Source organism: Cyprinodon tularosa, unplaced genomic scaffold (assembly GCF_016077235.1).
Source record: "Cyprinodon tularosa strain WSP-4 unplaced genomic scaffold, ASM1607723v1 ctg139, whole genome shotgun sequence".
NCBI classification, from domain to species: Eukaryota; Metazoa; Chordata; class Actinopteri; order Cyprinodontiformes; family Cyprinodontidae; genus Cyprinodon; species Cyprinodon tularosa.
Genome location: NW_024038210.1, coordinates 1,115,285 through 1,130,910, shown reverse-complemented (window position 1 = coordinate 1,130,910; position 15,626 = coordinate 1,115,285). Strand labels below are relative to the sequence as shown.

The 15,626-nt window shown below is 37.2% G+C and overlaps 2 protein-coding genes across 8 annotated transcripts; one reads left to right on the top strand and one right to left on the bottom strand.

The window, feature by feature from the left end:
- Positions 1-576: 576 nt before the first annotated feature.
- Positions 577-11,559, top strand: dcdc2b (doublecortin domain containing 2B). Of its 7 annotated transcripts, none has more exons than XM_038278167.1 (16): positions 587-874; positions 1,044-1,334; positions 1,457-1,508; positions 3,740-3,810; positions 4,826-4,957; positions 5,033-5,167; positions 5,313-5,352; positions 5,520-5,585; positions 5,739-5,907; positions 6,531-6,640; positions 6,798-6,866; positions 8,568-8,642; positions 8,730-8,774; positions 8,859-8,942; positions 9,015-9,109; positions 10,551-11,559. In XM_038278167.1, exons 2-15 carry the CDS (start codon positions 1,051-1,053, stop codon positions 9,069-9,071), a joined length of 1,389 nt encoding a protein of 462 aa, XP_038134095.1. In that variant the 5' UTR covers positions 587-874; positions 1,044-1,050; the 3' UTR covers positions 9,072-9,109; positions 10,551-11,559. The 7 variants fall into 7 exon arrangements, with proteins under 7 accessions (XP_038134097.1, XP_038134096.1, XP_038134095.1 ...); XM_038278165.1 differs by having other exon boundaries at positions 591-874; positions 9,012-9,109; XM_038278168.1 differs by lacking the exon at positions 10,551-11,559 and having other exon boundaries at positions 582-874; positions 8,568-8,633; positions 9,012-10,544.
- Positions 8,695-15,097, bottom strand: tmem234 (transmembrane protein 234). Its single transcript, XM_038278174.1, has 5 exons — positions 14,918-15,097; positions 13,149-13,300; positions 12,995-13,061; positions 10,103-10,195; positions 8,695-9,996 (listed from the first exon to the last, which is right to left on the bottom strand). Exons 1-5 carry the CDS (start codon positions 14,928-14,930, stop codon positions 9,887-9,889), a joined length of 435 nt encoding a protein of 144 aa, XP_038134102.1. The 5' UTR covers positions 14,931-15,097; the 3' UTR covers positions 8,695-9,886.
- Positions 15,098-15,626: the final 529 nt, after the last annotated feature.

Sequence of the window (15,626 nt, the reverse complement as noted above, 5' to 3'; positions counted from 1 at the left end):
GTCATTTACATTGAGGGGGGGCATTTGAGTCACAGTTGAAACCTTGATAAAAAACAGGTGCTCCAATTGAAAAATGATCCCAAACAAAACCTTAGAAGGTTGTTTATGTCATTTCCATGCATTTGACTAAATACCCTTCAGTAAATATTAGTGGGGCCTCATGTATCCAACCATATTTGATCATTTAGAACATCGCTGAAGTTATTTTTAGGAAGATACGTTTTTTTGAAAGGTACTTTTCATTTGCAAATTAGTCTCATTGGAACACACATATATTGATTATAACTGCATATTTGAGCCTACGTGAATCATTTAGATCCAGTTTGAGATAGAAAGTAATTATTTGTGTTTTTCCAAATAATTGAAGCGGTATATTTTATAATTAACCTGCCATGGAAGAAAAGTGGTTCAAAACATTAACGGCCCCCATTAATGTAATTAATGCTGGAGGCGATGAGATCTAAACTGAGCTGTAGGTCTAATAAATTGAACAAAACTACTTTTACTGTTGTTAATTTTGGGACATTAAAATGTTCTCAGTAACATCTCACTGGCATTTTTGCAAAAACACATGTGCAGGTGTAGAGGTTTATCTTATTGATTCAGCCCACAGCACAGAGACCCAACCCCTTCTCCCTCCTCTGTCACACAGCTTTGTTGTGGTTTCCGTCGATGGTTTGGCCCACAAAGCCAGTCCTTGCTGGCCCTGCTGCCATAGCAACCAGGAAATACTCACCGCCGTCAAAGTAGTAGTAGTGTCCGTGAGAGAGGGGGGCAGAGAACAGAGCAGAGCGTGGGGAGCTGGAGTCTAGACGGACCCCAAGAGCAGAAGGGATCGATTTCCACATTCGGCTGTGCTGAACCTAACCCTCCTGTAGGTCTGTGTGTGAAAAGTGTCTGTGCTGCACTTAGAAAATAGATCAGAGATCCTATGTATGCAAAGATGTGTAGTTGTTGAGCAAATATGCCTTAAAGAATCATATGTGGTGTTTAGTGATATAGTCTTTATGTGTGGAAAAATAAGTGTGTGGATGTGCTTGTAGCTCGGAGATGGCATCCAGCACTGCAGTTCCATCTCACCTGCCTCCAGTCAAGAACGTAGTGGTGTTCAGGAATGGAGACCCCTTCTACAGCGGACGTAGGTTTGTGGTCAACCAACGTCAGGTGGCCACCATGGAGGCCTTCCTGAACGAGGTGACCCAGAGCATCGGGGCTCCGCTTGCTGTCAGGAATCTTTACACCCCAAAGCAGGGCCACAGGGTCACGGACCTGCAGGACCTCAAACCAGGAGCCCAGTATGTCGCAGCCGGCTTTGAGAGGTTCAAGAAACTGGAGTGAGTACATGTTATTTATTATTCAACCTTCTGTTAGTCTAAAAGATCAATCTACTTGATTGAATACTAGATTAATAATAGCCAAAAACTATCATTGTATCATATGATCTGTCTTTATACAGTTATTTGCATGCAGGGTTAAAAAAGCAAGCTGGAAGTCGTCATGATCCACAGGTAGGCTCCTTATTTCTACCGTGGCCTCCTGCATCGTCCATCATTCATTAACCCACTCTAACAGAGGATTGCACCACTGGGCTGCAGGGTGAAGAAAACACATGAATGTAATCCATACATAAAACAAAGTCAGCACAAAATAATTTGTGGATAAATGTATAACTGCTGAAGTGGCGCATAGGAGAAAAAAAAAAAAAACGGTTCTATAAATGTGTTCGTACATAAAAGAAGTTGTTTAGGTAATAATGCCCTGACAGTTCTGGTCTAATCTGAGTGACTATATTCTCCCAGTATTTGGCTGATGCGAACTAAACATTAAACTTCTATGTGTTTTCTTTTCAGCAGTGGAGTGAAGTGCAGCGACCCATTGATGGGGCTCAAACCTACATTATACTTCCTTTCCCAATTTTTGCAGACATTATATAATTTTGATATTCAAAAAAACAAACTTAGAGCCTCAGAAAGCCTGTCAAGAATGCCCACAAAAGAATCCACTATAGCCTATTACAATTATTTTCCAATGTTTCTAAAACTCCTTCAACACAGCAATATAGAAATATTTGCTTTAAAAACAAAATACATAAAAAATCCAAAATGTCAGTCAGTGAGAAATACTAAGGAGCTCTGCCTTTAAATTTCAAGTTGCTGTGAAATACTCTGAGTCATCATTGGCTCTTAGACAACATCTGATTTTTTTCTTGATTAATTGATTATTAGTCAACTAATTTAACAATCAAATCTAATTGTTACTTGAGTAACAGTACTAAGACGGTTAACCATGCCATGTGCTGGAAGAATGACCTACGGTAGTAGTTTATAAAGTATAAACATTTGTCTAAACATGAAATACACACAATTTTAAAAATGAAAGTGATTATTTTTATAATATATTTAACATATGACATGTATAGGGGTGTAGATTTTTTAATTTTTGCCATTTGCAATTTATTTAAGATGAGTTTTTCTATAATCCAAATGTTTATTTAGAAATATCATTCCAAATATCTTTTTATTAATCAAAATGTCACTGTAAAAGACCATATAAACGTCATTATTCATATTATTATTAAAGTTTTTTTTATTTCCCTGTGACTAATAAGTAAACAGGCATCTGCCAATCAAAATAAATCAGAAAAATAAATTCCTAACAGGGTTTTAATGGTCTTTGGCTTTGATGACACACCTCTTGTACTTTAATATTTTTAATTAATGGGATAATCTCTTATTTGCTTCACTTACTTTAGCCCCAGATGTGATAAGATCAGCCATTTTCTTCTTACAGTACCGCTGGTATCAGTGGTTGTCATGTATAATGCTAATGATAAAATGCTAACTGTTCACTCTCCTATAATTTAATAAAGTACCTTAGCCGCATTAGCTACAGGTGGATAATGCCATAGCCATGCAGACTAAACCAGTTCCTACAGAGTTTTTTTTAAACAAGAAAAAGTTCAAATTTTATTATTTGTCTGTAGATTTTATAATTGCAATATTTAATATAAAAGAAAGAGTCGGTCTTTTAATCTGTATGAATGCATGAAGAAACTCTTTTTTTAAAAACTCCCGGTCTCTGCCTATTAGTGTTTTACAAAAACCATATTACATTCAGGAATAAATATGACTTTCATTTAGATTTTCAGTCAGAATCTTTGGGTTTTTGAAAGTTTTGCATGCCAGTGTTGTGGTTACCTTGGAGCAAAGCAATAAGCATGTGTGTGTGTATGTATGTGTGTGTGTGTCACACAAAATTTCCACACAATCCCATCAGGGCCATGTGCATGTCCTGACAGGCCTGAAATTCACAGCTTGATTCAGACTGGATGTAGATTAATACAGAAAGCTCTCCCTCACGGAGGATGAAACCATAATGGTGGCTTTGTTCCGATTCCCCCAGCTATGGCCAGACACATTTGGTTTTCATTGCATTTATGTAAAGCATCTCGGTATAGAGCTTTGAGAGGATACCTCAAATCAGACACGGTAAGTAAATATGCCATCTGAGGACTCTTAGAGCGAGCTTAGTTTCCATGGCTGCCGCACTTGAGTTTACACGAGCAGAATGTTTAAATAGTCATTATACTTGAAGGGAAAGTGAGTTTGCTGGGATGGATATGGATGCGGAGAATGGAAGCGGCGTAAATCTGATGAGTGGTGTTTGAACAGAACAGAAGATGATCAGGCTTTCAGAGTGGGATGTTCTCTGCATTTGATTTTTCAAATATCCCTAATAGGCGAAAGTCATCCAGAGGCCAAACGTTTCAGCCAAATGGAGGAAGTTTATTCCTGTTCCCTGCATTATACAGTGAGTTTGACAATTCTACACAAATACACACCCCTTCAATCATAACCCTAGAACATTTTCTTTTATGTGGGTTTTTATTTATTAGACCCTCACAAGGTAGCTGGGATGTTGAAAGAAAATGGTGGATTTATTTTTTATTAGTTTTTTTCAAATTTTCAAATTCCTCTGTTGTATTCCTCTTCAACATCATACATCCATTTAATGAAGTTATTGCCCTCATTTGCAAATTAGCTTAAGATTGGATGGAGATCATCTGCAAATATTCTCTTTTAAGTCATGCCACTGATTCTCAATGCATTTAGAGATTAACACTGTTTGGGATTTTCAATTACAAATTTATGTCTTCTGAAACAGACACCAAGTATTTATAAGCCATATTGTTTTTGTTTTATTATAATATGTAATCCCTATGTAAAAAATCCAGGAACTATTCAGCCAAAAAAAAGAAAAAAAAATTGGATTAATTGATTAAATTAGTTAAACAGCTTCTTGTTGCCGGGAATAGACAAAAAAACGGATAGAGCCTCTGAATCTGAGTAAGAAACAATGAAATGTGTACAAAGAAAATTAAGATTAAAAGCTAAAAGTTTCTGTCAGATTATCGGTGTTCGAGTCAACAGAGGAATCAAATTTTGGAGTAAAGGTTTAAAGGAAATTAAATAAGAAATTTAGTGTTCAATTTAGCAGCTGTGTTGCAGAACAAGGACTCATTAAATTACATCTAAAGGCAGAAAATTGCAACTTTTTATTTTATATTTATGGGTAATGGAGTTAAGAGGGTTGAATCCTTTTTTTTTTTTCTCTGACAACAATTCACAAATTTTAGTTGGTCTTTGACATCAGTGATATAATTAAAGTTTGCTTTTGCATCCTGTAAAAATTTAGATGCATGATCACTTTGCAAAAACATGCTTAAAAATAATATAAAGTATTAAAATAATACTTTTGCTGCTTTCGTCAGATTTTCCATCAGAGTCAATTAAAAACGTAAGGCTCTCCTTTAACGTTTGTTCAGTGTGTTCCGTAATGGAGATCTTCTGTGCCCACCTTTCCGGTTCATCATTCCCCGGAGCATGCAGCAGGACTTGGATCAGATCCTGAGTCTGGTTACAGAGAAGGTCAGCTTACGGACTGGAGCTGTGCGCAGGTCAGGCGAGCTTCACATATGGCCCTCTCCTAGATCCTATCAAGAAGTTCAGGATCTGGGTAACTTTTTTTTCAGACTGTGCTCACTAGAGGGGGCTTCCATCTCCTCAGCTGAGGAGCTGCAGACAGGCCGCTGCTATGTTGCTGTGGGAACTGAAAGGTTCAAGAAACTTCCATATGTGGAGCTGCTGGTTTCCAAAACTAAACAAAGGTATTGAAACAACGGTGTTCTGTGTGTTTGTGGAAATGTTAGTTTTTTCATGCATCTGTCCTTGTTTCCTTCCACAGTTAAGACCATCAGAAGATACAACAATAGCCATTGTAATGATCAAGTCTCCATTTTTATTTGTTTTTAGAAATTATCCTGAAAAGAGGAGACTGCTGAGGAGAACTGAGGTAAAAAAAAAAACTTCTTTCTTTCACATTTGATTATAATCCTAAATATCATATTTAAGTCAGACTTGTCATTTTCAAACTCTCACACATTATTTGCAGCAGGTCACTTCAGAATATTTCTTTTAAAAGCAAAATAGATCAAAATGGTCAGATACTATTTCTCTTAGAACAGGAAAGCAGGAAGTGGGCCTGAGGACCGCCACAGTGACTCCGCCCTACTTAACTCCCCAGAGGTAAAACGAAGAGAACCTCCATCTGCTTCATAACCATCTGATGCCATGACTGCTTGTTACTGATTCATTAGTTTAGCAAAAGATGGAGACATTATATGTGCATCTCCACCTCCTAATTAAAATGCATGAATAGCTGTAAGTCTTGACTTTCAGTCAGATGGTCGGAGGGTGAAGTCGACCGGAGATGAAGCTTTAGCTCCTCAGTCTTCGCAGCAGCTGAGCAGGAGAAAAGGAGCAGATGAAGCTTCTGCATTCTTCGCCAGACCCGTCAAAGTTCGCAAGAACAGAAATCAAACCCGACCACCGCGCACCAATGGATCTGGTTAGGATCAACTTCCATTAGGCACAATATGCTTTTATGTATTATAAATATCTTAGCTGACAGGAAACAGGTGTGAGAGACATATCTGAACTTTATGATCTACATGCAAATGCTTGGTGTCATATAAACCCTCATACGTCATGCTGAACACAGCATATCTGGTGGTGGCAGCGTCATGCTGTGGGGATGGGTTTTTCTTAATCTGGTGCAGGGAGACTAATCAGAGTTGATGGAAGGACGGATGAATTTAAAAACTGGATCATTATGAGAAAAAAACAGGAAAAGAATTGAAAATGGAGCACTGGTTTAGAACCAACAGACCATGACGTTTGTGTCCAAAGTCGGTCCTTTAAAGGCTGCTGTCCCGCAGTTTGTTTGAGATGCTCCAACAGAGCAGATAATTTAGCTCCTTGGCATGTTATCTAATCCAGGTGTGTTAGTGCAGGAAAAAAAAACCATCTAAAACAACAGGACAGCGTCTGAGGAAAGACAGTAAAAACTCAAACGGGAACAAATATGTCAGAGGGTTCTGAAACCTAGCATTTAAAAGCAGAAAATATTGAATAATTTTCCTTTATAATTCATCAGAAACTGAGTTTTAAAATAGTCTATTTTTGCGACAGTTAAGCCAGGTGTGTTTGAAGGAGAAGAAAGGACAAACAGGGAGGAGGTCCGGGATGCAGAGGAAGTGCAGGAGGATGAGAATACGGCGACAGAGCTTCCTGTTGATCAGGTTAGCTTCAGACACCACACACTCATTCCTGTCTCATTACATCAAAGTCTTTAAAGGCTTTAAACCTGAAAATAAAATTCATACAGCATTGTCATCTAAAAATGTATCGCAAAGATTTGGGTCAAATCTAAAGCAGATTCTCGTTCTTTATTTAAAGAGAGTTGCAGAAATAGTTGAAGATGAAGACTTAAAGACCTCAGAGGACCCTGTGCACAGCATTCAGCAGGTGGGTAGCATCTTATTTAAATGAATTCAGACATGGCACTTTGGGCCGGATCTATCAAAGGTTTGCGTGTATAAAAACGTGAGCTATTTCACTGCGCACGCTAAAAAATGTACAAACTGATCTATCAACAGCGTGCTAAAAGGATTTGGTCTTTAAAACGTGCTAAATAGCGCCTCTTATCCATTTAGTACTTTTTCTGCAATGAATATGCAATATGGGGCGTTTACACGCAAAAGTGCGTCTTGTGGGAGGAGAACATGTAAATATATTAATTTAGCACTCGCAAAGTGATTTATTAAACCTGAAAGCAATTTTGCTAACGGTATCTGACTCTATATTTAACACGTTTCAAAAGAAGGTGCAAATGGTCTGTATGCGTAATTGCGCACACATGGCAGCGTTATTGTCGCAAGAAGGAGACATCGAAATGAAACAAGGTGTCGCAGAGAACGCATTTTTTCACTCCGTGTGAATATTTTTGGAATGAACGAGGAAACGATCATCAAAACATATGGTTTATCCTGCATTGCCATTTTGGAGCTGTTGGGGGAACTCCGAATGGATTTGGAGCCAGCCACAAGGAGGACCCACGCAATACCAGATATCACAAAACTCCTTGCAACATTGGATCTCCCAATCTCGTTTTTCAGAAGTGCTGTCTGACGTTCTAAATGCCATGTCGCCCTGACGCCCTAACGGAGAAACCAGACCTCCCCCCTGCGCCTGTGGAGCAACATGCCAATGCTGCGGGGATGCGTACACGCAGTAATCTCATCCACAGTCACTTCTTGTGAGCCATTTTTTTTTTTTTTTTGGTGGTCACTGTAAGATTTAAATTTCTTAATGCACTAGTTTGTACAAACTACTTTGCCGCAAACCACAAAACGCGCAAAACCATCATTTAAATAGGACGTCTCCAACAGTTTTGCACCTGCCACCAGTTACGCAATCGCTCTTGTTAAATCACCCGCAAACCATGGTTCAGCCCCTTGTGCAAAATTCCAGTTTGCGATCGCAAATTACTGCACGCAAAATTGGATCTTGATAAATCTGGCCCTTTGTGTAATGTGATTACACAGTAGATAAGACAAAAAAATTTATAAAAAATAGAAAAAACAAAAAGGCACTAATAAAATGCTGTGCCTGGGTGTATTATTTACTGTTAAAATGGCAATAAATGTATTTCTTAAAGTGTATTAGGGCCACTGAAGAAATTTAAAAAGTTAACTGATTTTTACATTTTATTTCAGTATAATATGAAAAAAAAAGTCAGAATTCTGACAGCTAACAAACATGTTAGCATCAAGCCATAGCCATGTCTGTTTTAAAGACTAAACCAGCTCTCTTGTTTTAATCACCTTCTGCTCTTCCATTAATGCAATAGCATCACCGGGGACCCCTTGGGCATGTAAAAAGTCGCCCAATTCCGTCATTTTCCACCAATGTGTTACTGGCCCCCCCAAACAACTCACATATTTGTCAGTGAAGCTAATTGCTCCCAAATGTCTTCCTTTATGGTGCCCATCTACATTAAGATCCAAAATTCTGAGAAAAAAAGTCAGAATTCTGAGATTAAAGTCAGAATTCTGACTTTAATCTCAGAATATTCTGAAATATTTAAAAATCAGTTAACTTTTTTTTTTCAGTGGCCCTAATCTTTCGTAATTTCTAACAAAAAAACATCTTTTTTTTTTTTTTAAGAGACGTGCAGGAAAGAGTGAACAGCATAACAGCAGCAACCATCAACAGGAACCCAGTGGAAAGCAGGTAGAGCATGTGAGTGGGTGTTTATATTAGCAACTGCCTCCTATTTAACTGGGTCAGTGTGTTTTTTATTTATTGTTATTTATTTCTGTATGAAAGGTGAAAGCATGTGAACAGGAAGAGGAGTCAGCAGCTCAGACTCTGGTATAAACACACCCACACATTTAACCAGCTGCTGGATAATTAGAGGCACGGAAAACTGATCATAGCGGTCTGTGTTTTCGAAAGGAGGCTGAGCTGAAGCCTGTGTCTTCAAAGTCAAGTTCATCATCATCATCATCTCACTCAGAGGGAAAGGTCAAGGAAGAGCAGGCAGGTTTACAAACATCTTCAAAATGTTGCAAATACTTTGCCCTTATGATTTGATATTCTTCCTGACAGAAGAGCCTGCAGGATGCATCACCAGCTCGATCCGGACAGAACCGGCAGGTCACAGTATGACGCGTCACCGAAGATCTCTTCCACAGTCCAGCTAGATGGTTGGAAGTTTATCTTTTTATCCATAGGACAGATATGTCAAAAATAAACCAACAAATCATTCCCCAGATTTAAAAAATAAACTATTTCTAAAAGGGATGTTTATTTTAACATTTTATTTACGCTTATTTCATCCTGTTTAACAGGATTAAATGCTGACATTATGTACATGTAAATATAAGAAACTTTTAACCCTGTGTAGCTTATTTTAAAGAAAATACCCCATAAAAAGCTGATATGAAAATAGTTTTATCCAGTGATGTCTAAATTATGATCCTATACCTTTGATAAGTATTTTTTTAGCTGATTTAAGTTTTACCCAACAAAAGGCTTCCTTTTTTTTTTATTAGTTTTAGCTAGCTTCAATTTAAGTGAAATTTTGTTACACCAAGGCGTGACATAAATGATCCTTTTCATCAACCGTTCTCTAATAGCTTATTGTGTCGACAACATCTTTGGAAATTCCTCTCCCACGGAAGTAAAAACCAACCAGTAAAAACTAACAGCAACCATTTTCTACGTGAGCGCCATAAATCTAGAGTGAACCCTACTTCAACCCTCTATGTCTTCAGCATCTTCTTCCTCTGGCAGGTCTTTTGAAGTCCAACATGAGTAAATCTAGGAGCGATTCTCCCTGCAGGACAGTTTTCTGTAAACAGCTTCTGCCTAAATCTTCACCCTCCTCCAGTCCAGCTGAAGATGCAGCGTTGGTCCTCTTTTCTTTCCCGCTAAGTGATCCCCTGGCAGCGCAGGTGAATTTGCTTTAATCTTGATCTCCATCAGAGCTGATGCTGGCCCTGGTTCTGTCCGTCAGTATCTTTGCTTTCAACGGAGCTTATAACACACAGAGTGATCCCAGCCATAGTGAGGAGCAGCCCCAAAACAGCCCCTGCACAATGAGAAGCAGGAGAAACATTTTTAATAAAAAACAGAAGATGGAAAGTGATAGATGCTGCATGTCGATGATGAAGGATCCAGCAGAGATCATGACTCACGTTTGCCTCCTATTTCTTCACCCAGCAACTTGCCAGTCAGCAGAGTGCAAAGGAAGGTGAGAGAGTTCGCCACAGGAACAGCAAAAGACAAATCTGTGTCGGAAAAGAAACATAGTGAAATATACAGATTCTAGTTTGATGAGAGAACCGGTGATGGACGCCCTCCACATGTCAGGTCTTTGTTAAAAGGAACTGGTTCAACAGAAACAAACAGCCACATCTGAATGAATTAGAATATCATCACGATAGGATTTTGTTATTTCCCCTCCTCAGGAGGTTATTTTTATCTTTGATGATACGGATGATCCTAGCTAATGAAAAATGTATTTAAATCTCAGCCTCTTGGAAAATGTGAATCAGATTAAATAAAAATCATTGTTAATAAAATGAAAATATGTAGCTACTGAGCAGAATGTCCATGTAATCCACTGTTTCTATGTTTGTTCAGGACTCCATTAGCATGAACGCCTGCATCAACGAGGCATGGCATGAAGGATATGAACCTGTGGTTCTGCCCAGTTAGACTCCATTCTTAGGTCTGGGGTCTTCCTCTTCCTTTAAACCATCTTCCATATAGGCTCCTTGGAGGTGCAGTTCAGATCAGTTTGTGGATCAATTTATCCAAACTTTTTAGGCACACAGAAGCATCAGTGGTTCTAAGATATCCTGTTGGGCATTTCGAACTGACATTGAGAAACCAGAACACCAGCAGCAGATGACATGGCTCCAAAACATCAGTTACCACAGAAACATTACAGCGGACTTCCAACAACTTGGTCTCTCTCTCTTCCAGACTCCAGGACCTTGACTTTTGAAATTAATCTAGATTTTAATCCTGCTTTATGCCTGACAGGCCCACTAGGTCACCATGGCAAAATTATTGTTTTTTTTCCACACCATACACCTAGGAATATTTAAATCCACACGGAAAGCTCGGTGCAGAATATTATGAATGATGAGTGACAAATGATACTAGCAAGGCTTCGCAAATATAAAAGCATATAAACATTTTATGAATTGTGAAAAAATTGTGAAAAGTCTTTTTTTTTAGAAAGCTACAAACGCTGTAGTTTGTGCATCTAATTTCTCTGTGGAACGTAGTTGGAGTGGTGCCGTAGTGGTTAGGGCATTGCACTTGGATCCCAGAGGTTTTCAGGTTTTTTTTCAAGCTTTTGCGACACTAGTGGCTCAATTATTATTTTTTTGGATAGTAGTCTGACACGAAAGGGGGGGTGACACCTGCTGCAAAACAACACAGGTCGGATTCGAACCTTGGTCGGCCAGGTCAGGGATTAGGCCTCTGTACATTGGTCATGCGCGCTAACCACTGTTCCACTGAAACACACCCTGCATCCCAGAGGTAGCTCCCCAAAGCGATGGTTTAAATGCAGAGTTGATTTCATAGATTTGCACTTAAGAAAATGTAATGACAATAAAGTTGAATTCTATTCTTTCTATTCATACGTTCATTGAGCATTACTCGTCCTTTAACCTAAAACTTGGAATCGTCTGTTCCTCATTTGTGAACCTTTTCCCTTTCACACTTTTTCCATCCTCTAAACTTTCAATCAATATATTTTGCTACAACCCAGACCTGTTACTGTATGTTTCTTCCTCTCTGCTGACGTTGTCAAGTTAGTTGTCTCCTCCATGATTGTTTAGGCCACAGCCTCAAAAAAACATGAAATTTAAAAAAAAAAAAAGTTCCTTTACTGGTGCTGTTTAAAATAATTATCTAAAACGATCATAAATACTAATTTGATCATTAAAATTTGGTATTTTATTTATCAGGAAGATAATGAAAACTTATAAAAACAATTTAAATCTACCGCTAGTCTAATGCATCTATACAGAACTACATAAAATGTATGTTGTTTTTTGAAATTGGACCTAGTGCAGAGCAATTAATTTATTTTATCGATTATCGATGGGCTCCTATAGCTCATAGTGACATAATTTTATCCCTTTCTGTTCTTAGATATAACCTCATAACTAATAAACTAGCTCCCTGTGTGACAACACCAGGTTTAAACTTGTAGTGTTTGATATTTTCATTTTTTTGTTGTGGAACATAATTGTTTTACAGCAATTTCCCAGCTTGAATTTTGTTGCTATTAAATGAAGGTTAAAGATGATTGAAATAAAAAGGTGGTTTTTGAAACTGGTATACGTCTCTTGTATTTTTTATTATGAAACTTTTAGTATTTAGTAGGAGGGGGAAAAAATATCAAAGATAAAATTTTTAAACCATATCTCCCCGCCCGATTGGAACAAGAGAAATAAATGGAGTTCCATGATGATATTCAGGGTTTATACAGGAATGAGTAATTTAATGCTTTTTAATGCTTTTCTAATGCTATTAGAAATAATTTTAATCATCAACAAGTACCCTTGACTCTCATATATATATATATATATATATATATATATATATATATATATATATATACTGGTACACATATATAAAATAAGGCAAAATCCTTCATCATCTTTACTGTCAACAGGCTGTAGCCACGTCCCAAATTCCTCGTTTTCCAGCCACTTTTGTTGAAATTAGCTTTTTCCAATTCTCTAGTTTTTTCTCTGCCTCGAACTTCTTTTCCGAACATATGACTTTACGATCAACTGCCAGCAGTTCCACGCCAATGTATTGCGATATAATATATCTGACGAAATTGACTTCATAAATATCTTTTTTTTTTTTAATAAAGCATTTTAAATGCCCTGATAATCACATTTAAAGAATTGTAATGCCTTTAATGCCTATAATGACTTTTGATGATTTTTAATGACCCATGGAAACCCTGATATTCTAACATATTGAGATGTACCTGTGTAGTATATAAGATATTAGAGTCAGATATTTATCATATACTTAGGTGTTTTACTTACCAGTGGTTGACAGCGTATAAAAATAAACCAGAGAACCACTCTGGTTTAGGAGAAATGGAACCAAGTACTAAAGAGAAACACAATGGAGAGGTTCAGCTAAACAAACAATAACAACAGAGTTCATCTAAACAGGAAACTTTGTCTTATGAGATACCTTGACGTTTAGAAGGAGAAACTTGATTTCAGCCAGAAGCTGAGAGACTCTGTTGGTTTCTTTCACATTTTCGATCCCCTCTGAGCCTTTTTTCAGGAACGGGTTGGTGCAGCCCCACAGCAGCGACACCAATATCAGACTCAGCACCTCCACTTCAAACCAAAACCACATTCACATCTCTACGTTAATGTTTATTATACTCAGGACAAAATACTATACTGCTGCTTCACAGTTTAATCATCAAATTTTACAGCTTGAAGCCAAAAGAATGTATTCAGAATAAAAATTTAGGGGATTTTCAAACAGAATTAAGATCTACAAAAAATACTGAAAACTGTTATTTAGAGAATATTACATCCCAGATATCAACATCCTGAACCAAAATGTTAGAGATTGCCCTGTTTTCCAGTGTGGTCCTGTTTCTCTGACTGTGACTGGCTGGATGTGCTCTCTTCGTCCTCTGGCATGGGAGTTGGCTCAGAGATCATCTGCGTGGCTGTGTGTTTCCTGGACGGGGCTGCCTTTTACAGTTGCTTTTTGTGTCTCTGCTTCTGTCTCCTTGAACCCCAGCCGGACTCGGCAGATGGCCGCTCACACTAAGCCTGATCCTGCTGGAGGTTTCTTCCTGTTAAAAGGGAGTTATTCCTCTCCACTGTCGCTACAAGCATGCTTAGTGTTTGGGATTGCATTTGAGTCAATGAGTGGATGCAATCAACTGGTTTTTCTTAGATAGAAAACTGAATAAACTTGACTGCATGATCTGGTGAACTGTAAAGTGCCTTGAGGTGACGTGTTGTCAATTGGCGCTACATAAATAAACTGAATTTAATTGACATATCAGAAATCTGTCCAAATCAGCAAAAAAATAAAATATGGTAAAAATTCAACCTGCCTATAAAAACCTGCGATATAATCAAGCTGCTTCTGTGTAAAGGATAACGTAACACACAGGTTAAAGATATAATAGGTCAGTTGTTTTCCTACCAACCATTGTTATTTGAGTAATATGATCTCATCAACCCTATTCTAACTTTGCACAAAATGATAAATAAAAGTAAGTGTGATTTGTTCTTATATGGGTATCAACCAACACTCAAAGCTGCAATATTGGTATCGTATTGGAAATAATAATAAAAAAGTTGTATTGGTAAATGAATATGTCATTATTTAAAAAAAATAAAAAAATCCTTTTTTTTTTTTTTTTTTTAAACCAGCTTAGATATTGTAGTTGTAAAGCTTGGTAAATTTTAATCTGGTAAAGCAACAGATGACTTTTCAGTTTATAAATATTTAAATGTACACATGAAAATGTGCATTTTAGACAAAATGAGAAAAACAATGGGGGAAAAAAGCTTAAAAAATTATTTTATATTGTTGGCAAACCGAATAAAATCAGCTTAAGTTGTTTATCAATCAATAAAGTAGATAATTTCTGTCGAGATTTAAATAAAAACGTATTTGATTTTTTATAAATTAGGTAACGACAAAACAACAGTGAGTATTTTCGATTTTAAAAAGGAGAAATGGATGGACTGAAGGTGGTCCAGATTTATTACATGAAGCTAAACAGCTCCTCATTCAGGGAGCTAACAGAAAGTTAGCAACTTGCAGCACCTGGTAGGAGCTAGGCTACTTCCTTAGCATAGGTTAGCTTTTCAGGCGTCCTCAATTTAGTTCTAAAATGTGAGTGAAACTGATGAGAGTCTAATGTCGACAGTAGATATGGTAAAAAAATATTCTAAACAGCAAAACAAACCGGTACCACTTACCTACAGTCACCATCCTCACGTCAACTGCATAGCTCTCACCTAAAAGTCGCGTTCAAGAATCCGTTGCGGTTGTTTAACATTGTTAAACCACACAAAATGTACTCATGTCCCCACGTAGCCCGTATATCAAATAAACGGAGGATTTTAATTTAAAATATAATTTTTATCAAAATGTATGTTAATTACGCGTCAGTTTTATTTTAATCAAATTAAATACCAAAAATTTGTTATCTTGAATGTACCCTCCAAATCCAATTTGTTTGTAGCCAAGTCCTACCAGCAGAGGGCGCAGTAAATCCTAAACAACCTTTTGGCTTGATCTATTTATTAACTTATGGAAATTTGAATGAGCTGACGTAGAGGGTTAAAATGAAATTAACTTATCTGGAGGCACATGTGGAAATTAACAGAGGTTGTAGATCAACTCACAAATGTAAATAATTTCTCAATAATAACCCAACAACCACAATAATGTTTACTTTGACGTTTTCCAGTCTGATAAGCCTTCATAACATTTCTGTCTATTATTAGGATGAATAAATCATCTATATGATAATATAATATTTAAGAATAGACAAGTATGGTGTAAATAGCTGAAAGTTTTAACTATGTGTACACCATAATAATACATGAAACCATGTATTAAAATTAAAATGATGCACTTATGTATTAAAATGATGCACTTTAAAACAAGGAAGCTTCTTGTTAT

Excerpts from the sequence above, each read along its gene's own strand:
- dcdc2b (XM_038278165.1), top strand. The coding sequence starts at position 1,051 with ATGGCATCCAGCACTGCAGTTCCATCTCACCTGCCTCCAGTCAAGAAC. Across the intron at positions 1,509-3,739 it reads GAAGTCGTCATGATCCACAG|GCGAAAGTCATCCAGAGGCC; the intron begins GTAGGCTCCTTA and ends TATCCCTAATAG. Across the intron at positions 3,811-4,825 it reads CCTGTTCCCTGCATTATACA|TGTGTTCCGTAATGGAGATC; the intron begins GTGAGTTTGACA and ends ACGTTTGTTCAG.
- tmem234 (XM_038278174.1), bottom strand. Across the intron at positions 13,062-13,148 it reads TTCTCCTTCTAAACGTCAAG|TACTTGGTTCCATTTCTCCT; the intron begins GTATCTCATAAG and ends GTTTCTCTTTAG. Across the intron at positions 10,196-12,994 it reads TTATACGCTGTCAACCACTG|ATTTGTCTTTTGCTGTTCCT; the intron begins GTAAGTAAAACA and ends TTTCCGACACAG.